The sequence below is a fragment of the Pseudomyrmex gracilis genome, unplaced genomic scaffold (genome assembly GCF_002006095.1).
Source record: "Pseudomyrmex gracilis isolate BER0280 unplaced genomic scaffold, ASM200609v1 scaffold_591, whole genome shotgun sequence".
In the NCBI taxonomy this organism is placed as follows: domain Eukaryota; kingdom Metazoa; phylum Arthropoda; class Insecta; order Hymenoptera; family Formicidae; genus Pseudomyrmex; species Pseudomyrmex gracilis.
In genome coordinates this window covers 35,009-57,490 of record NW_018021175.1, presented here as the reverse complement: position 1 = coordinate 57,490, position 22,482 = coordinate 35,009, and the positions used below count along the sequence as shown (strand labels likewise).

Below are 22,482 nucleotides of genomic sequence, written 5' to 3'. Positions count from 1 at the left end.
AAGAGAATATGTTAATTTTAATTTTAAATATTATTTTTAATTTAAGTGGACTTTCTGGAACATATAAAAAATGTTGAAGTAACTCATTCGTCATGTGTTACTTAGTGACAAACTAGTAATGTTAATTGACACTTTGACTGCAGTTATATTTGTTATCTTGACTTTAAGTGTAATGTGAAAATGAAATAATTAAAAACTACATGGAAGAATAGCTACGTTTTGTTTAAAGTACATTTCTTACAAATTATTATAATTATTCTTTTATGTAGTTTTTAATTATTTTATATTGTAATTTATTTATATTTTAATTATTTTATGTTATTTTATTTCTACATATGTTACACTTGAAGTCCAAATACAAATGTAAAGTGTCAATTAATATTACTAGTTTGTCATTAAGTAACACATGACGAATGAGTTACTTAAAAATTTTTTACAAGTTCCAGAAGACTCATTTAAATTAACATTAACATTTTCTTTTTTACTGTGTGAGAGAGATATTGATTCGAGATTATACACTTGAATTAATTTTTAGAAGCCCGATTCAGTTCAGATCAATCGATCAATCGATATAAAGAAACCCGAAAACATTCTAAAGTGATGAGCAGATTCGAACTCGGGACCTCCATGTTTACAGTTTCTGCACTCAGACCGCGAGATTAATGGGCCTGGTTGGTCTTACTTCTAACGCATATACTTCGCTATGTTGCGTTGAATAAAGAAGAGGACCGTGGAGCTTAGGACGCAACAGAGAGTAATCGCGGCGCAAACTATATTACTCGCGGAAACGGAGCGTCGTAAAATACAACTGTTGCTCTAATGTTGTTCCTCAACGACTTCACTAAATCAAATTATTCAAAATAGTTGAAAATTAATACACTGCATAATGTGCTTAATTTAAAATCCCGAATATCTCAAGTGTATATCGCGCGCAATCATGGTATTATTATCCGATACACGACGATGTAATGCGCGATGCATAACAATGGTTGTTGCATTTTGCGATATCGGAAACTGGCACTGGAGTAATTCCGATTGTACGTTGAGAAGAAACGAAGAAGATATTCTCGTCATGCGCTACGGCGACGAGGTCGGAAAGTAAGAGTCGGCGAAAAACCGGTGAGAGCTGCGGCTACGTGACGAAGATATGAGGAGAAGCGGTGATCGAGTAAATGGCGATCGCGTGAACTCACTCAACCTGGGTGTGATGCTTGCCTATCTATCAGGCCCTAGTGGTCATCACAACCTTTTTGAGTGAGCGAATGAGGTCGTCGCGACCATCAGGGAAGACTACGAGAAACAATAACAAAGAAAAAACAAATGCGAAATAACCATTGCTGAGTTGTAGCGCCAATTGTTATAAATTTATTTGTTGACAAAGATAATATTACATACAATACATATAGTTTCTTTTTCTATAGTAAAGGTGAGCAAGAAAAATTGAGATAAAAATGGTTTATAATTATGACAAATAGAAAAAAAAGAGAAATAAGAGAGAAAGATAGAAATACTGACGCGTATGATGATGCAAATAAGCATATTTTTTTTTCGAGAGCGTTGAAATGAGATTTCGATCGTCGACAAATTAGATTCGTCTGGGGCCGTAAAAATACAATATTTCAAATACAATATTTCTTCTTCTCAGTAAGACTGCTCTTATGTCATTCAAATCTCTGACGGAGATAAGATCGCGGGATTGAGAGAGTCACGTAGGGCGTGAAATTTTTCCGGTTGTCATGTTTGTTTAATAGAGAAAGGGCATGTCTTTCGTTTGCTCAATAGAGAGGCGCTTATCAATCGTTTCCGTCTCGATTCTCGTTAGGCGGCTGTCTGGTTAATTCCGTCTCGGAGAAAAGATAAACATTGAAAAATATTCCTCTTTTTCGTATTTAAATTGGAATCATTTTTTTCCTTCTCTCTCTCTCTCTCTCTCTCTCTCACACACACACACACACACACTTTCTCCGTGAAACAGCGAGAGAAACACGTTACGATGAGACACGTGCACGAAAATAAAAAAAGCGCGTAACAAAAATACATACGAGTGAAAAGATCAACTTGCTGAAGTCCTACGACGGTTTTCACAGAATTCGACACCGACTCTGCGTGAGATGTATAAGTATTGCTTCGCAGATCGTATTAGCCGCTATTGCGCTGTCAAAGCGAAAAACGATATTTGACGTCAACAAGAGAAATATGTAAAAAAAAATGATTACATCATAATTATCCGATATTACAACTGAAGAAAGAAATAAAATGCAATAAACTCTCGGCGCCTCATATTATCGAAGTTTTATTCATCATTTCATTTTATACAGCGCTCAAGAGAAGAGGAGATCGAACGTTTCGATTATGACGTTCGTTCGACGAGCCGACAGAAATATATCACCTCATTCAAAAGCTGGCCTCCTCAAAAGGTTAATTGCGATCGCTCGATGAATATTCATCCAGTTCCGAAATAAGATCGTTCTTGTTTGAAACGCTCGTCGTGGCGCAATTATTACGCAGCAACGGACGAGCGATATCGAATTTCGCTTCTCTTTAAACTTCAGCCTTGCGGTTAAATATAATTTTTTTTTTTAATTTTTTTCATATTCACGCGTCCTTCCAAGAGCGATTATACGTTTACATTAATCACGGATGTTCCCTGTCCGATCGCAGTAATGTGTTCTACTTGCATGAAGCGAACGATGATAAACGATGTAATGGTGTGTAGCAACAACGTCGTCGGTTACGTGATGTGTAATTAGCCTGGTTTTTTTTTAGCGGATTAATAACTAGTCTCGTTAATTTTCTTCATAATTGAAACAATTTATTGCGCAATATAGTTGAGATAATAAAATTTGTGACAATGTAATTTAGAATAATAACTTGAATATAACACAACAAATTATTTCTGATAATAAGTAAATTCTAATGAGTTAATCTAATACCGAGTAAAGTGCGATCGTTAGTTTGTTGCGAATGTATATTTATTGTAAGAATCGCGATTGAGAGTGAATATATCATTTGTTCACATCAAGAAAATCGATTGAGCGTTGTTGATGTGCCAACTGCGACAAGAACGTTTCTCTCGAAACGAGATATTCCCGTTGATCGTTGGTATTTCGAGATTGATCGTATCGTGACCCGAGAAATCATGGGAATCACATGCTCGCATAAATTGGCAGAAACGTCCGTTCATTCGACCATCGTCGCTGATCGTCGGAGTTGAAGGTTCGAGGCCGATCGATCGCGACAACGAGCTCAACGACGCGATTGATAAGTTGTGCGCGCGATCGGTACGATCGAAACTCTCCAAACCTGATTACTTTTAATTTGGTCGAAGAAAAACAAGTCGTTAAGTCTCTCGAAGAGACAAGAAAAATATTATCAATTTGCATTTTGAGGTTTAAATTTGACACTCGCAAAAAGTCTTACAGATAAGTAATATAAGTTACTGTAATAAATTTAATATCATAAAAACTACTGTATTAGAATATTAAACAATAGAAAAAATTAAGAATATGAGTTTTAAAACTTTTATGAAAATTAATACAATTTTAAAAGAACAAGTCGCAAGGAAAAAAAAAACAAAGATCTGTTATCTTGAAAACGCAGAAAACGAGAAATTGTTGCGATATAATGTCTGGAATGCACAAGAGTCGACTGGTGCTAACTACTCGAGGCGGACAAACACGTGTTCAAGTGCAGGTGTTAGAACGGCGAAATTAGAAGAACAATGTAGGACGAGGACAAGGATGAGGACGAGGAGCTACAATTATTTTTAGATCTATCTCGTCTGTCTCTCACTTTTATTGTCGCATCACTTGAGCAATTACATCGTGCTATATTAGATTGTTCGGAAAGTTCGTGGCATTTTCCAATGAGTGACATTACTGTTGATGGCAACCTGCACACGAGACATCGCGCAGATACTAAAACATCAAATAGCATCGTATATGAGCAGAAGCTATGTTATGCGAATTAGCATGATGGGCCTTTAAATTTTATTTGAAAAACACTCTATGCACTTTCCGAACAACAACCCAATATTTGATCACACACACAAAGCTTTAAAAAGCTTTTTCAACTATGATCTTATGTAATGTATACCGAGTAATTTTGTAATATTTGGTAGATACACGTTTGGAAAAAAAGACAAGATCTGCTGGAAAATAAACGCATTAGTAACGCGTCTAAAATTCGCGACTTCGGAAAGAAACGAAATGGAGTTTTTTTTTTGAGAAGATAGAGTAATACAGTAGCGACCATTTATTCGCCGTACAAAGACGCGCCTGAAAGAACGACGGCTCTCGACGACGGAATTAGAGAGACGAAGGAGACGAGATGAAGAGAAAGACCAGTGAAGTCGGAGAGGCGAGGAAGAGATACGCCAAGTGGAGTCAAGTGGCATAGGCTCCGGCAAGGCGCCTCTTCCCAGCTTGTGTGCATCTCTGGTCGCGGTATCTTCCTTGATATGTCGAGACTCGTGTTTCCCTCCTTCGAGTACTGTCCGCTTTGTTAATTGCTTAGAATATCTCAACGCAAACCGACGAAAAACCGACGCGATTGCTGCTTTCGCAAGACGTATCTTCTATCGCTTTGTATGAAGTGCAACGTCTCCGTGAAAAACGAATTAATACATTGATTCTTCAAAGAGAGAGAGAAATATGTACTTCATTAATATTATTGATATTCAGTAACATATATAAGTAACATGACAAAGTAATTTTAATTCTCAAATATATCGTAAAAATTTCGTATCTTTCTCTCTCTATTTTTTTATTTGCATTCATGGCGCTCTTCTACATGACACTCTGTTATTTACATATTAAACAGTATATCATATGCGCGGCGCGGAGCATAAAACAGCTCTTACGTGTGTATATATTATATAAGGTATAATGTTATTTCACTGTCCTCTATCTGGAGATGTATTCTTCTTCTGTTTCATTTTAAATGCGGAGAATGTAGAAAAGCGCGGCTATATAAGAGAAACATACACCTACACCTACCGCCTGCATCTGTCAGATCTTCCTGTGACCGTTTTCAAGTACGGAAACGTACGAAGTGTCGCGTACGAGTGCGACAAGTTTAAACTATTTTCCAACTTTTTTTTAGATTTTATTATTTTTTAAAAATCTTATACCGCGCGTGCGGGCACAAGAATATTTACATAATATCGTTACAAGTTGGTATACTGTTAACGCTAGATTGTTTTCATCAAGTTGTTTTTTCTTTTTCGTTTCACCAACATTGGAGTAAAGTTTATCTTCTAATTATTTCTAACGCCGTTTCTATTTGTTTGTCCAGCTGCGTTTTGTGTTTTCGTCTAGTTCCTCGAAAAGAATTTTATCTCGCGGTGCAGTAAAAACTTCTTTCTTTCTCTTTCTTCCTCTCTGTCTTTTTCTGTTTGCATGTGCACTTCTGATGAACTTCGCGCTTTGACCAAACTGCAGCCTCTTCTAAGTGAATTCTACGCGACCGTGACCGTTTTTGTCTACCTCTGCACGTGTAATGAAATGCGTCGCGTAACATTATAGATGTGTGTGAACATATCGACAGACACGTTGCAATTTCTTACGTCGCATTGAATTCTCAAAGATATTCTTGCGGTTGTGCGGAAAATATAATACTTTCTAGCTCAGCGACTCGTTTTAACTGCAATAACGTAAATCCGTCAGTCAGTGTCAATCCTGTTTAAAACGATCTCAATATTCAGAATAGAACAACATTCCATTTCTGTAGATTTCAGCCGGACTTCAGGTCACAGGCCGTTCCATTTCTAAAAGTGACGTATCAAGCCGGAATCCATATGTATTAAAGTTAAGTCACCGAAGACTATATTTAGAGCAGCGAAGTGCTTCTATCTTTGTAAACATATTATGTTTAGTGCACGCGTTTAAAATCAGATCAATATATATTGATCAATAAGTTATAATTAAAATATTTTGTAATTTTTTATGTATGTATTACGTGCATTCACACACACACAAATTATTAATATCGCTATTCTGTATACTTCGAATTTGATGTCGACATTATCTTGCATAGTTTAGAATGACTGACGCCTCGAGATCGATATTTGACAAGAGAGGCTTTGTAATAAAGATAGATCGGTTGTGGCAGCGCCGTGCGCTGTCAGTTTACCATGTTTGCATTAATGGATAACTGCTTGCGAACTCGCGCTCGTCCTCGCGCGGTGAACGTTATGCAATAACACTCTCTTATTTGTGTGCCACATAGTCTCGAGGGAAGGTTTAGCGTATAATTTAGCTAGCTCGAGCCAACACCGACGACGATTGGTATTCCGAGCGCGATGCTCGCGGGGAACAATTGCCATCAATTTGCAAGCCGTCGCGGACACGCATTCCACGTCGTTTCACATGCGAGAAGCATCTGCTCTTCTCAGTGTCTTGAAGAAGGGAGAGGAAAAAAGACAGAAAAAGAAGAAAAAAACTCGGAGCACTCGGATGCTCGTCGTTTGTACACAATTTAATCACCGTAATAACGACGCCGCATGAACAATCAGTCGCGCAGTATCGGACGAGATATTTTATTTTATGAACCAAACGTAGATATGTGATAGAACAGAAAAAAAGTTTACTAGACTAGCAAGATCAGTTACTACAAGAAAAATGTGCTAAGTCAATTGGATTTTTTGTTGATGAAACAAAACATTGAATACACTCAGCACATTTTTCTTGCTTGTTACATAATAGCTAAACTTTTATTTTTTTATAATGTTTATGCGGAGAAACAAATGTGTATCATTTTCAAATGTGTTTAAAATGAGACAAGTTTTAACCAGTTGCTGGATGTTGTGCAAATAATGAATAAGTTAAATTCTTATTCTTACGTTTCGACTTTATTCGAAGTCTTCTACAGAGGATTACACATAAGTGGAATAATCCCTTCTGATTTCTAGTATGACAAAATTGTTAACGTGTTATATGTCAAATAAAATTGGTGTTTGTTAATGTGTGTGATGTATATTATAATTTCGTCAGTATTGTCATCATTTTCTGTGTATCATTTTCTTGAAAATCGATCGGGTGTGTTTAAAGTTTCATGAAATTTTTTTATTGTAATTGAACATTACAGTTTTTTTTATATCAAGAAAATACAATACTTATTATCTTTAAAAATATATTTGCGTGATTTGATTTTTGTGAAACGCTACAAGTACGCACACACATCTTCGTAAGATTGTCAGGCTAATTGGAAATGGACTCCCATTTATGTGTGCAATACAAACGATCATAATTAATCGCACGAGTTAATTAATCCGAAGAGAGAGAGAGAGAGAGAGAGAGAGAGGGATAGTTATATCAGCGCGCGTATATATCGGAGCGACGAAATTCCGAGCGTAACTTTGTCATGATCGCGCACGATACAGGCCTATGTACACCGATTGCACAACGCGTAACGCGGAATGGAGGCGATAATCTAGTCAAGCATAGCCTGCCAATCGCGAAATACAGAGTGCGACGCATACGATACATTTGGTGCGTTATGCAATTGAAGGCGGTTAGTGAGCGAAATGCATTTCGCGGGCGCGCGTGCGCAACGCGCGTGCTGCCCATGTGTACATATATATATACACATATATATACACATATATAATATACATGAAAGCGTTACATTATTACATGGCGTTGCGTTATGTGCTCAATGCCGTACTAGCCTTGCAGCACAACACACAACGTGTGTCGTGCGGCCTCGGCAGGTGCGCGAACCGCAGACTCTCGCTAATGGAGAGTCGCGAATGCAGTAGCGGCTTAATTGCCATTGTGGCCGGAGCCGCGAAGGAACTCGCGCAAAATTATTACGCACTCGGTGGATGTGTCGCGAATGTGTGTTTCTATTGCGCGCGTCATAATGGAAAAGTCGCGAACAACAACGCGAATGATACTTTATTTTGCAACAGAAAGTTGACGCATATGTGTACACGCATATAATTTTCGCGTCCCTCAAAACGTGGATCGCCGAGGCGTTAATTACCTACAACATACCTAACCGTCAACTGACGATTTTTAATTAGCATAAAACTTTTGGACTTTATTCTATGTCGAATTTTCCAAACTCGCAGCCTGTAAAATATTATTTTTGTAATTTTCCAAAGCAACTTGCACGCTGTAGATTCTTTTCGACGCATTTTTTTTTCATGGTAAAAAACATTTTGTTAGCGTTTATTACATCGAGTTATCTAGTGACTTTTTGTACATTGTATTTCACTCCAGCTGCGTTACTCTCTGACAGCGCAGTGTTTATCCCGACACACTCGTTTGATGTATGATTTTCACGCGAGTTTACATACACACACACACATGCGCACGCGTATGACATAGCGTACGTACTCGTCGATGAAACAGCGGTAGAAAATGACGGATCCGAGTTTCTCCGACCACCGAAACGCGTCCCTGCATTCGCGCGCGCGATTACAATGGCCGCGATCTCGCGAATCCGGGGATTTGAAAATGCGATCAAACGCGTTTTTCACGCGAGAGATAGCCGATATGCTTTTTTTTCGAATGCAGTGTTGTGTCACAGAAGAAAAAGGAACGAGAGGAACAGGAGAAAATGTTGAAAAACGGCGGATTGACACAAGAATAATCAGTTGGTCGAATACATTTATTGTTATTTCACGTAGACAGACACGTGAGTGCGAAGCGAAAGAAGGTCCGAAACGTCTCTGTTTATGAAAAAAAAACTCAAGTTTTACAATCGTATATACATTAAAAAAAGACAAACTGTGGTAATAAAAATATTTTATAAAAATATAAATTGTTTTTAGTTTTATTTCAAATGTCAAAGTTTACTTCAAATGAATCATTGCGTGCAAATAAATTTAAAAATAAACGACTTTCAATAAACATGACTAATATAGAAAATCATTTCTTGGAAGCCTGAAAGGGGCGGCTCGCGCAAGCCTCGTCTTTTTCTCTTTGAAAGGCTATCGAGCTCTTTGAGGGTGCACCAACGAAATTACGCGATCGTGGCTGACGACAGGCGTTTGCTTCCGCTCGAAGTGCAACGCGAAGTGCACGCCAGCGAGGTGCACTCTCGAGTGCAACCCTCGAAATGCACTCGAAGCGGCGGCGCAAGATATTACACGCGTCCCCTTTTCTGCGAGGGAGGCATAGCCTCTCACTTCGAGAAGAGAGGACACTCGTGAGCTTCTCCTTCCCGTTCTCCCCGGTGAGGGAGAGCTGAGAGTGCGCCTGCATAAGGGCAAGGGCAACCAAACAAAGAAATCGACGCCGGAAACGAGGGAGACTTTTCTCTCCGAGTACCGGCGGGACCGATCTTGATCACGATCTCGCTTTCGGCATCTGCTTAAAAACCGTTAATCCTTCCCGCGTTGTTATATCGATATGGGAGGGAAGAGAGAGCGAGTTCGAAAAAGAAACAAATTCTCATATTTCTTTTATTAATTGTGCATTCGGGTATTTTACTCGGGAATCAAACCTCTACCGTTACAGACTTTTGTTGAGATCACAAGTGAAATGTGTACAAAAATATTGTAACAAAACAAATTGAGATTGCATGTAAAATTATGAAAGAACCGAGACGATGTCTCTTAATTCTCGTAAGATTCAAACGATATTCGAAAATGATGACCGAAAATGATTACGCGTTTATTTTTCCCGGAACTCGATAAACTGAGTCTCATGATTATTTAATCTTTTTTTCGCACGGGGCGTCTTCGCGCTTGTCCGCTTCCGGCTCCTCAATATCCCGGGGGGCTCCTCAATATCTCCCGAAGGGCGGGAAATGAATTTTGCAGGAAGCGTCGCAGTCGTGCTCTCTCTTCGAGTATGTCCCTTCATCGTTTCCTCCCGCCTAGTGTTCCTACGTTCCTTATTCCCGATTCTAGATCGAATCAGGCAAAGTCGTTAGAGAATCACGCGATTCTGCGAGTCGCTACATCCGGCGAATAAAAGGCACTGATCGATCGGGGAAGAAGCGGAATTTCTCGGGAAATTCGATCGATCGATCGTTCGCGAGAGATGACGGGACTCGGGGGATTTCTCATCTCTCTCCCACTCGGCAATCCCCTCGGCTAAACCGATGGAAAATTGCAATTCAGACGCGCGCCAGTTAGTGCAAAGTAGAGTTTGAACGGAGTTAGCTCACATTCGAACAGGGTAATGAAAATACGGACCTCGAGTCGGTAAATCAGTGAATCTTTTTAATAAAGTGAATGAGAACAGAAAAAAGAGAGAGAAAAATTTGTTATCTCTTTTTCCGAGAGTTTCAAACTTAAAGTACGTGACGCTTCTTTTAAAATTCGCAAATATACGAGATGTTTTAAATCATCAATACGTGTGAGATCCGCTTTAACTGCCTCTTTTTGTGGAATAATTAAGCCGCGCCGCAAGTAAGCTTTATCTCTTCGCTTAAACGTTTCTTACTGTCGAGTGTCAGTTTCGTGAACAGGCCGGTTTATTCGCGCGCATAAACAGCCTAATAATAAACATCTCTTTTTCGGAGCTTAATGTATAGTATATATATATATATATATGTACTAAATAAGACCGACCGCTGGGGATTAGGTAGGTAGGTTGCCGAGGGTGAAACCAAGTTCTCGTCCTGAGGATGTCGTCCTTGCTTGCACAGGGGCTTACGAGCTCTTACGCGATCGTTTACACAAGCGACAAGTCACACACAGTGATCCACGTTAGGTCGCGTCGTGTTAGTGGTAGCGATCTTCCCTTTTCCCTCTGCGGCGAGTTGAGAGAAAGGACCTTTTCGTCCCCATCTTCCCCGCCTCTGCCCGTCTATCTCCGACGCCATTAACTTGTACGGGTGACGTGTACCACACCGATCCCGTGACCAGACCTCGTCTCACGTTTCCCCAGCGTCGGGAAACCACCGATAAGAGAGAGCACACGGGTTGACCTTTAAATTGGGTTATAGCGCGAGGATCGCTGCCTCGATCGATTTTATGCGTGTACGGAGAGAGAAAGAAAGTAAGTCATAAGTCGATTATATCGAAGAGAGGGATTTAATGGTAAATTTAATTTTGTCAGCGAAATTGTCTTTTCTCTCCTCTGGGAAAAAGAGTCTCGATATCTCTTATCGTGGGGTGTTAAAGTACTTCCACATTATTTCCAATTATTTTTAATAAAATTACAAATATAATTTGTAGTAATACGATTTGCTAAAATATATTATGGAATTGAGTTGATTTTTTTAACAATTTTAAAAACATGTAGTTCTATTCGTGAGAGAATACTCTTTGTTTGAGAAAAAGAATATTTGAAGGAAGAGAAAGAGAAATAGATCTGCGATTACGACGATTTATAACTCGCGGAGCGATTTCCCGTGACAAACGACAATTTTAGGATCACCGCGGCGCGTTATATCCTTTTCGCGTGTCATTCTTTTTTCTCGCGCGTCGCTCTTCCAGGACGATTGATAGTTCGGATATTCTTCTCGGCGCGATTGATACGAGAATTTTCCCCCGGAAATAGGAAGCTAAGCGTTTGAGAGCTCTTTGAATGACATAGCGCTCGCGGAAAAATCAAGCGAGAAAAATCCAAGTTAAAAAACAGCTACAAAAAAATGCAATTAAAACTAGAGAATTTATATATCAAACGTGTGTAATTAGAACGGAGGCACAAGCTGTGTTTATAAATTACGTTATTAAGCCAGGTTCCTCTGTGCGCCGCGCTGTCATAACTGCGGGTCGTCGCGCGAATTTTGATAATGTTCGATAATATATATATATGTATGCGCAACCATAAAACAAAGGCCCATCTCTGTAATTGTTATTAATTTTATCCTTTGTATCGTCGATGTTTGCGAACACAATTGCGACGTAATCATTTGTGTTGTAGACAAATAAATCGTCGACACGCTCCCCATCTCTATATTTCGCGTACCACAAAGTAGGTACATACACAAATCGGGCGGTAATTTACACTCATTACGATTTTATCGTATAATGCGTGTAATAAGCTCGACGCAAACGGAAAGCACAATTCATTTTTATTTACCGAAACTTCGAAGGTTTGTGTTTCGGGGAAGAATCACTTTATATTATCGTCAGTCACTAATTATGCGAAATTATTTGACGCCGAAAGTTAGTTTGCGTTAAATAAGACATTCAAATGACTTAGCTTAGTAGGAAACAACTCAACCTAAGAGATCGTAAACAACATAATTTGAAGTTTAAATTAACTTTGGGCTCCAAGTTCTTGTAGAATTCTATTTTATTTAATTCGTCTCTCTTTGCTTTTACTTACGCCCAAGTGACATTATGCATTACCTACTTATTATTATATTACGTAAATTGTCGAGAAATATTCTCGCGAACTCATCAAGTCTTGCTTCAGTGCAAGGACTACATTTTCCGCGTCAAGACTTAATTTCGAGAAAACAATTTTACGCGCAATAAAATACTACGCCACTTCGTGTTTCCAAGTGCAAATAAGAAAATCAGGAAAAAGAAGATATCAAGCTCGCGCGAACAGCATTTTCCTGTCCTCTTCTCCTTAGTTTTTTTATTTTTATTTATTTATGTATTTTTTATTTCACAACCAGTTCGGACGGGCCACACCGGCAATTAGACCGCACCGCTAACTTTTAATATCTGCCGCTAATCTAGCTCTTTCAACGGGGCGCGTAATCCGATTTCGCGTTTTTACGCGTGCATACGCGTGCGACGACCTGGGGCCTGGGTTAATTGCGCTAATTGGACGTACGTTAGCGTTTAGGTTTGCGCAGAAACGCTCTCTCACTCTCTTCTTCTCTTTCTCTCGCACGTCTAATTTCCCTATTCTCTGTCTCTCTTCTCTCTCCTCTCTCTCTCTTTCCACGCCTTTGCTTTTTGTCTCGCATCACGTTGACTCGATTAAAAGTCCCTTTGTCGAGGCTTGCCGACTAAAATGGGCCATCTAAAAAGAGAGAGAAAGAGAGAAAAAGAGAGAGAGAGAGAGGACAAAATTTGCGCATGCAACAAAATGAATTCAACGACGCGGTATTGTATTAGCTTCTCCGGCAACGTTAAAATCCCACGCAAAAACGCGGTGCATCGCATGCAACGCAGTTTCGCGCAGCAGCACTGTCGAGTCGCCAGATAAAATCTCGTGCCGTTATCCAGCCTGGACTATCGGTTCGCTATCGCGCGCGTGCTTGTAATCTCGTAGCGATTTTATCGCTCCGTTTTTCACACGCGCCGATGACACAAGTTATTTCGAACTCGTTCTCCAGAAATTTTTTTCTCTCGGGAGATGAAGCTCTCTGCGTGTATACAAGTGGCGTCACATGTTTTTGTGACAGCAGCTCGACATAGTAGACATGAGAAAATTGCATGCAAGATTACAAAAATCTGTTTTTTTCTCATAGATAATTTGCGCAAGAAAATATAAAAGATAATAAAAAAAGATTGTCTTTCTCTCGTAGTTGAAATAAAATTTTGACGTTATTTTTTTGTCGAATTCTTTCAGTTACAGAAGAAATTCTTTTAACTCAAACTTTCAGTTTTAATTTATTGTCAGCCTCTCTGTAAATTTGTTGATTTCCGCAAAGTAAAACAATAAAAAGTCGTGCAATAAGTATTGAAGATAAAATCCGCGCAGCTTCGCTTGAAATAATGTCGAAAGATTAATCTTGCAGTTAAGCCGATCGGAATTTGCAAGCGTATAACCAACACTATTAATCCCAAAATACCTCGATGCCTCTATTCGCCATATTTCGAGCACCTTAATATCGTGAGGCAGGTGGATAATTCCGGATAGTCGCGACACTTTGGGCCGGCTTTTCGTTCGTACGCTCATGTAAATAAGTAATACAAGAATTTGCATAATCTTTTCTCTCGTGTTACATATATGTATAATACTTGTCCAAGTGAGAAAAATTTTCTCTCGAACTTTTTCCGAACAATTTCGTTACTTCGCATCTTGCGTGATCTTTCGACGAGAAAAGAAAACTTCCTTTAGAAATACATGTTTCAAGTTGGCGCATTTTCGATTCGTAAACTTTGATTGTATTTTCGAGACGAGCTCGTTGATGTACCTATTTACAAATGTCGGCATTTTTGTAACAAATTTTCTTTTCAAAAAAACGTTACAAAAGAGAATACATCTGATGATTTGCGAAAATAGTTCGTTGACAAGTGTGTAAGCGAAAATAAGCTTTTCTTATTGGAGAGTAAAGAAAAATACGTTCTTTACACATTCGTTTCGTGCCTCGTAAATGCGATCACGCGATCCTCTAACAGCTTTTTCACGGATATTATCACGGTTTTATCACACGAAGGCCGCTTTTGAAGAAACACGATTTTTCAGTAACACGGCATTTACCATTCTTCCCTAACGTCGAGTCTGAAGAAATCTCGAAATCTCTCTTCTCTGCATATTCGGCAATGTACGACGTATATAGCGCGCAGATCGATACATGGGTATGCGTTCTTTTCGTCCTTGGCTCTGTCTCTCGTCAGCAATTTATCTGTTTAGAAACACGAGGTTCCGTGTTTGTTCTCCCACGAGACACACCATTGGGTAAAGCTAAGGGTTCTCGCGCAAGTTTTCTACGCTCTCCATGATGTGGAGCTTTCGGTGGGCGCTCTCGTTTACATTTCCTCGCCCAAGAAGATTTCCAGACTTTGAGAATCATACGGCGAAATTTGCGAGGAAAATTTTGCTTTTGTCAAGAAAATCGCAGGAAGTAGACATTTTTCTTGAGAGAGAGAGAAAATAATATATATATATATACATATATATATACATATATATATACATATATATATACATGTAATAAATGTATATTAATTACTATATGTAATATATATTAAATATTGTGTAATATTATATGACGATATTACATCTCTTAATAAAAGAATATTTAATATTATTCAAATTGAATAATAACAATTAATAATCACATTACTGTGCTATATTGTTTATTACTTCATCTAAACTGGAAAAAATTATCCCAAATAAATAAAATTAATAATGTATTATTTATTATTAGTACATATACATTGCCAGTTTGTCAAGGTAAATAATTTGTATACACGTTTATCTCGTCGCTACTCCACTCAAGTATTTCTCTCGGTTTCTCGTTTTTTTTTGCGGAATCAACTTTTCCGTAAGTATCTCTCACGGCAAAGTCTTTGAAAATAATCCGAACTTTTCACAGAAATATTTTATTACCTCATTCGCGAACTCGGGAGACTCATCTTTTTCAACTTACGCTCGTATATACATTCGGTTATCTTTTATCTCTTTCTGTTTCGCATGTTTTATTTTTGTCACTTTTTATCATCGTCTGATAAAACCTTCTGTTCTTTATTACATATGTAATAATGTCGCGTAAAATTGCACAATTCTCTCAAGAGGAAGAAAGACGAAAATTCTTTTTCCTCCGATCTTCCGAAATCTATTATTTTTGTCGTAAATATGATAATTGTTTTTGTTTTTACATACTTCAAATGACCTGATTTTTGTTTGACTCAGAAAAGTGGCATTATCAGGAATATTTCGTGAGGCAATTTTCCTCAGACTGTCGTTATCAGAAATACTCGTTTAAGAGACGATGTCGTGTAATCGTGAAAGTTCCAAGTTTTTCTCCTTCCGATTGCGTAGAAAACTTTGATCGATCAAGTCATCGGCGAAGGTGACGACGGAGAAGAGATTTCTTAATACGAGTAATTCATGGAGTTTGCTGTTTGAAAGTACTTCGCTTTATATCAACCAAGCCAAAAGTTGCCCGGGAAGAAAAAGTAATAAAGTAATAAAGTTTATCGAGCCGAAGTGTCTTACGAACACACTACAATCCTGAATGAGGGATTACTCTTCAGGGATTCGTCTTTATGAGTCGCGAACATATCCTATAGAGATTTTTGATTAAAAGAGAAGCTCTTAAAGATTTACATTGCTCGAGGAAAAAAAAACATTACACACAACTGTTACAAAATATTTTAACATTAAATGAGCAGAATTTTTGAAATTCAACTTTAAATGTTTTAATTTATTTTTACAAGAGTTCCATTTACTGTTGAATTATTATTTTATCTCGTCTTTAAAAAACAACCCCAAAGGAAATATCTGAGGATCTTCTATCACTTCTGGATTACTCTGATACCGCAAGAATGCAGTAAGCTGCCACAGAAAGGTCTGTTCCTTTCGACTACGAGCGCGTTCTTTTCGGTCGAGAGAGCGACAATAAAATCCGCTCGGTAAGATCTGAACGAAAGATGGTAAAAACCCTGGGCTTGGATCACGTGCTACGGACGTGTCCGAATTTTCTGCTCATCCCGTGGATTAATTTAAGGAAGCCGCAGAATGTCACCGGCAGCATCACATCGATCCGTTGACAGAAGAATAGAACCGCTACGGCCGATTTATGTACTGCTGTGCAAAAATGCTCGGCCGATGCCAAGTAATTTCGCTTCGTTTCCGATCGCCGGGCACGGAGCCAGCAAATTTTCCCGAGGGAATGCGCTTCGTTGCACGCGCGCTTTTATTACCTTCCGTGTAAATTTATTCATGCAAAAAGTGGAATTCTCATAAGATCCAACATTACATTCTTCAAGATATTACTTTTTTTCTTGGTAACCGGACGTCTGTAAAGACGCACGCACACGCACTATTAATTTATCTCGTGGACAAAACATTTAACAGCAGCTCAGAGTGACATGATTATTTTTAATATCTTACTCTGCTCAGATCTGTGTTTGCCGTGAAACCACATTGGAATCAGAAAAACAATTTTGTTTGACTGAAATTCAAGCTTTGCAAAACGAAATTTACGAAAGTCACTTTCGTGCTTTTGTAAGCACTCGAAATTTATTGTCGAAAAAACATTTTTGCAGCTTTGCATTTTGTACCACCACAAATGTGCGCGCGCTTTCTCTCTCTTTCTCTCTCTCTCTATCTATCTATCTTTCTCTCTTTTGTGCTTATTAAACGTTTTATCTCGTTTATCTCGTTCCAGCGCAACGACAAAAGATCAACGTTAACTGTGATTCGCGACATGAAACGCCGAAATAATAGTTTTCGTTATCCAGCCCCAAGCAATTCGTGAGCTCACGACCGATCCGATTTCGACGAATGACCGATTCGATTTGACGGACTGCGCTTTTGTAGGACAACGACGACGACGACGACGACGACGAATTTCCGTTTTGTCGGATCGCTGTTAATTAACCTTTACCAGGCAGTTGGCCCGAAACAAACTAGCCAAACATTTATCGCGATCCGTGCTCTATTATCGCAATCTTATTGAACGCGTTGATTACTTACATTGATTTAAACCAGTAGAATTATATTACTTTAGAGTAGAATTTAAATAAATTGTTATATTTAAACGCGAAAACATATCAAGATTTTAGTTTTTAGCTTTATTTGAAAAAAAGAGAGAGAAAGAAAAGAAGCTTCTATTGTGTCTAATTTATATATGAAAATGTGAATATATAGTTTGACAATTGGAAAGTCAAAATTACATATTGTTGTATGTATACAATTACAGTATGTTTACAATTAAAACGCTGAATCAAATTCGACATGTACGTATATAAAGTTGAGAATCGTCGCTTCGATAAGAAGATATGAGTTGGTTTCGTCTGATAATATTCAGCTCTTCATTCGCGTCCGGCAAAGGCTCGAGATCGGTGCAATTTCACTAATATGTGGCCGCAGGCGTATCATCGGCGCGGAAGATTGATGCGGCTGATCGTGGAAGCTTATGCAAATCCTCGCGCAGTGCGCATACGAAAACGGCGCACTTTAAAACTTCGCCGAGATTACATGGACAAATGAACAGACGAGCGAAGTAATATACAGCCGACAGTCACCCGGTTTTATTTTTCAAGTGCGATCGATAGTCTCCTCTCGCCTTTTTACGCGTTCTCGATACTAGGTATATACTAATTAATTTAAGCGCGCCAAACGACTCACATAGTCGCGACTATTATCCGCACAATCGCGGTCGCAGTATCACATTGAGAATTCTCCTAATATTGTCTCGGGATAATTGGATCGACTGCCATTGAATCGAGAGAACGAGCGGTACGGTGAACGGGAAATTTCGTAGGTCGCGAATTTCTGCTGGAAAATTCCGTGGAAAATATGAGTTTTTTCGGTCGAAAACCGGAACTACATCTTAGAGAATATCAGCGTATAATTTTTTGCAATGTATTTTACTTTTTTCAAAAAACAGTACGAGTGCTTAGAATATAAAAAAATTTTTAACTCTTCGTGAACTGACATCTTTCAGACCCACTCAAAAATTGCGCATCGGCGTCTCTAGTAAAACTTAAGTTTTTTGAAACGCTTGAATCTTTAAAACTACTAAAGATTTTTTCAATTTGTTTTTTTTCTTTTTTTTTAATCAACGAAGAATTCAAACTTTCGATTAAAAAAGGAAAACCAAAAGTGAAAAATATTGATTTATCGCGGAGTTTGATTTTAAAGTCGTCTGGGTCTCACAGTCAGTCAAACTAATAGTCTGTTTTTAAAATCAGTTCACGAAAAGTTAAGCTTTTATACGAAAAATTATAATTTTCATAACATCGACGATTTTATTTTATTTTATTCTTTTTTTTGCACCAAGTTCAAGCTTGAATTTCTTGAATTCTGTTCAGACTCGTCAACTGCACTCGCGATAAAAATTCATGTCAATAAGCACTGACACGCGCGCTCGGGACGGAAACATGATCGTGGGACAGTTTAGCGCGGAACGTACATTTCAATTTTTCTTTCTGTCTCTTTTTCTCACGGCTCTCAGAGGACACGCTCAATAGGATCGCAATCAGTGTCAGAGATCCTCGAGGTCGCGCTCTGTTAGCACCTGCTGTTATCGTCCGTTTTTGTTATCTCCACCTCTCTTTATTTCTCTCGAGAGCCTCCGTCCCACTCGATCAGCGATCCGTTCTCTCTCGATTTATGAACTTCTCCGATCCCGTCAATCGCGTAGCGATATCGAGGAGAGAGAACGCGCCTGACCACTCCGATCTGTCGTTCGCAAATCCTGTCGCGTGAGAAAGAGCTTTCGACACCGCGTGATCACGAGTGCCTGTGTGGAAGCAGACACCGAGTGCCATCGGCACCACGATCGAGTGTCGGTATTGACGATTGCTTGACAACAATGCTTGTACATACATACATGAACGGAAAAATCGTGTCATCTAGTGTCATAATCGTTCTTTGCCGCAAAGTCCTTCTATTATGAATTTTTTGCTATATAATATTTCAATTTTTTTAAATTTCATCATTTTGTTTTTTTATAATTGTGAGAAAATGGGCACAAATGTTTAGTGTGATATTAAGTCAAAATAAAAAAAAAAAAAAACCAGTGAATACATTGAAACAAGTAACAAGAAAAATTATCGCAGCGATTCTTCTCAATTATCGATCAGTTTCTTGAAATAAAGGAATTAAATTTTCCACGAAAGCGTTCGTCATCGGGTGTCGAGTGCTGTCATCGGCCGTCGCCGCGACTGTCACCTGGTCCAGGCGATTTTGCGGGAACATTTTGCGGTGATACAATTGGCGTGAATATCAGGGGAATTGAGCTTTGGAAATCGAACACACGATGGTGCTTCACAAGCTGTCGCGCGCAAAAGTGACAACAACTTAAACAATATCATTCTACATCAGAAGAGAGAGAGCTACATTTCACGCTGTGAAACGTTTTCTTCTCGTTATATAGTCTGCGCGAGAATAATGGAAAATTAAAAATATAAAAGAAAAAAGCGAGAAATTGTCTGATTTTACAAAAACTTGAAACATAATAATAATTGAAAAAAATGAATTTTGCAAATTAGAACCTCTTGGTTACTTTATACCGCATTAACTTCCGTCACCGCCTTAACGATAAGAAAATTTTACGTCTCGATAATCGACGTGTTAATTGCAAAATATAATATTGCAGTAACAGCGTTAATAAAGACACGTGACTAAAGTCACGTGTTGTTTTTCCACTTCTCCCTTTTTCTATTTTTTGAGTTTGATTTTCATGCGTTATCTCTGACACCTCTTATATGTGTATTATATTGTTTGTAAGACGGTCATGCTTTGTTTCGTTCCTTTGTGTGTTGGCGAGTACTGTGACATTTCAATTAAGGTTTTTAAAGACTACTTAATAATTTGGTAAAATGTCTTTTAAATGTCCTAGTTACTAATTCAGTTGGACAGGCGTTGACGTTTCATTTGAAATTGCGCAAGTAAACGTACGCGTATAATATGCACATCGACGCGGTTCACGTTGTTTCTTGCGATAAACACTAGCCGGTTCCACGCGCGGACGTTGTTTTATCGTAACAATTATCGCTGATGTATATATCTACGTTTCAGCTCGATATTACGGAGAATGAATGCGGCTGCTGCGGTGTGCACGTGCGCTAATTAGCGGCGCATTGACGCGAACACGATATTTGCGACTGATCGAGAACCTAATCATCCGAAAAGCCGCGCAAAATCGAAAGTGTTCGCGCGACGTCAGTTAATTGCCTGTTTTTGCGCTCTTTGTGTGTTCTTGCTCGTCTTTGTTTTAGCAGTTAAAAGCTATGTGTTTTCAGTATTTTCCCTCTTTTCCGCAACGGCGCTGCGTCAAACGGTATCGAAACGGAAAAAAAAAACTCTCTTGTGCGAGAAATATATTATGCGCTAATCTCTCACACACGTGTTTTACAATTTCACGTTTCAATTACGGCGGGCAAAATGTTTGTACAAAAAAAACAAATGTAAGAGTTTTTAATTCGTTGTTGAGATCGTAGATTTTCTCTTCGTAAATAATCTGCGCGCGGTCTATCTCGAAAAAAATCAGCGCGCACGTCTGCGCTGATCAACTTGCTAATTAATTAATATTTGGCAGAGTATTTGTGCTTCGCATTGCGGTTCTCAACAAGAAAGAGAGAGAGAAGAAAAAAAGAATTGTTTCGTGCATCGAGTTTTTTATCATCTTTTTCTCGCTTTCGTTCGCGATGAAACATAATTCGAGATATAGCGCGAACAAAAAACGTAAAAGCGTCAGGAGAACGAAACGGCGAAGTAAAGTTGGAAAATTAATATCTCTGGATGATCTATTGTTGCATTTTCCGGTTTATTCGTTTCCCCGGCCGCGACTTCGCATTGTCGCGTGAATAACCGCCGTTCTTCCAGTTTCCCGCTTTGCGACATATAATGGTCTCAATGATGATTGTTATTTTGATTACTCTGTCTGGTAGACAGCTTTATTTGCAATGAACACTAATTTGAAAATATAACTGGCAACTATTCATAAAAGAAAAGATTTGAATCTTCTTATTTTTGAAATGAAAACGCAAAAGAATATTATTACGTAACTATATGTGTGTACATATGATATTTTTTATTTTGTTTGTAGAGATGCATATGTACAAAATTTTGTTGTTTATCGATGAAAAATGAACACATTATCAGGCAGAACGTATCTTCTTTCAGAAAAAAACTGAATAAAGGTTACGATTGCGTCGATAAGAAACGAACGATAGGCGATATATTTTTCTCGGCAAAATTTATGAACTCGCAAATAAAGAAAATTGCGAACGCAGCTGTGACGATTACGAGCGCGCTGGGCCGTGTCTCCGCGCGAAAATTTCGTGGTCAACATGGCGGTAGAAATGGCCCATTCTTATGAAATTCGTTTCGTGGGATTGAATTTTCACATCTCTCTCTTAACTTTTATCTTGCGATAAAAAAAAAAGAGAAGCGTAAAAATAAAGAACCGCAAAATACATCCATTGTGCAAGAAGACAATTTCTTGAAAAATGTATCTTTGTGTTAAAATTTATTTTATTTAATATTCAACAGACAGTTTGCGCAGAGACTTTAATTTCGTATTTGTGTGTAATAATTATATAGACTTTTTAATATAAGCCTTAATCACAAATTTCTCGCTATAGGAAAAAAGAAGAATCTATAATTGCTTATTAAATTTTTATTCCATTCTTCGAATATTAAAAGCGGGGCATTTTTCTTTATGGCAGTTTCTAAAATTCCACCTCTTGAGCTTCTTGCTTGAAGGTTAAAATTGCCACAGTAAATTTATGAGTGTTTTATTGTGAATATCGCGCGATCGTTGTTAAAAGTTACGAAAAGGCAAGCGTATTAGCGCGACGCGCGGCGGCGAACACGACGAGTTGTCGTAAAGTCCATTCATCAAAGTTTCGGGAGAGGAACGCTTATATTGAAGAGAGGAGAGGGTGGCGCGCTTGTACCGGAGCGAGCGCCTACACGGCCAAGTTTACCAAATTTGCGCTGCTGCCTGCAGTGGCTTATTGTCGCTGCAGAATTTGCATTGTTCCATCTCCCACATCTACCTGGTACCCGCGTTGCTTTCTCTCAACCATCAAGTTCTCGTCTGCACAATTTGGCGTTTTTTCAAAACTTCCAAAAGACATTGTTATATCAAAACACGAATAAATCAACTGTACAAAATTACGTTTTTTGTTGAAACGACGAAGAAACACGGTGCGAAAAATATTCAAAAAAAAAAAAATCAAAAATATTCAAATATGCATGTATAAAA

The 22,482-nt window shown here is 38.5% G+C and overlaps 1 protein-coding gene across 1 annotated transcript in view; it reads left to right on the top strand.

The window, feature by feature from the left end:
- The first annotated feature begins 985 nt into the window (after positions 1–985).
- The window catches only part of LOC109861127 (matrix metalloproteinase-2-like), a 53,392-nt gene continuing 31,895 nt past the window's right edge, over positions 986–22,482 (top strand). Inside the window, exon 1 of the mRNA XM_020440643.1 lies at positions 986–1,098. Coding sequence (XP_020296232.1) covers positions 986–1,098 — 113 coding nt within the window. The remainder of the gene's footprint in view (positions 1,099–22,482) is intronic.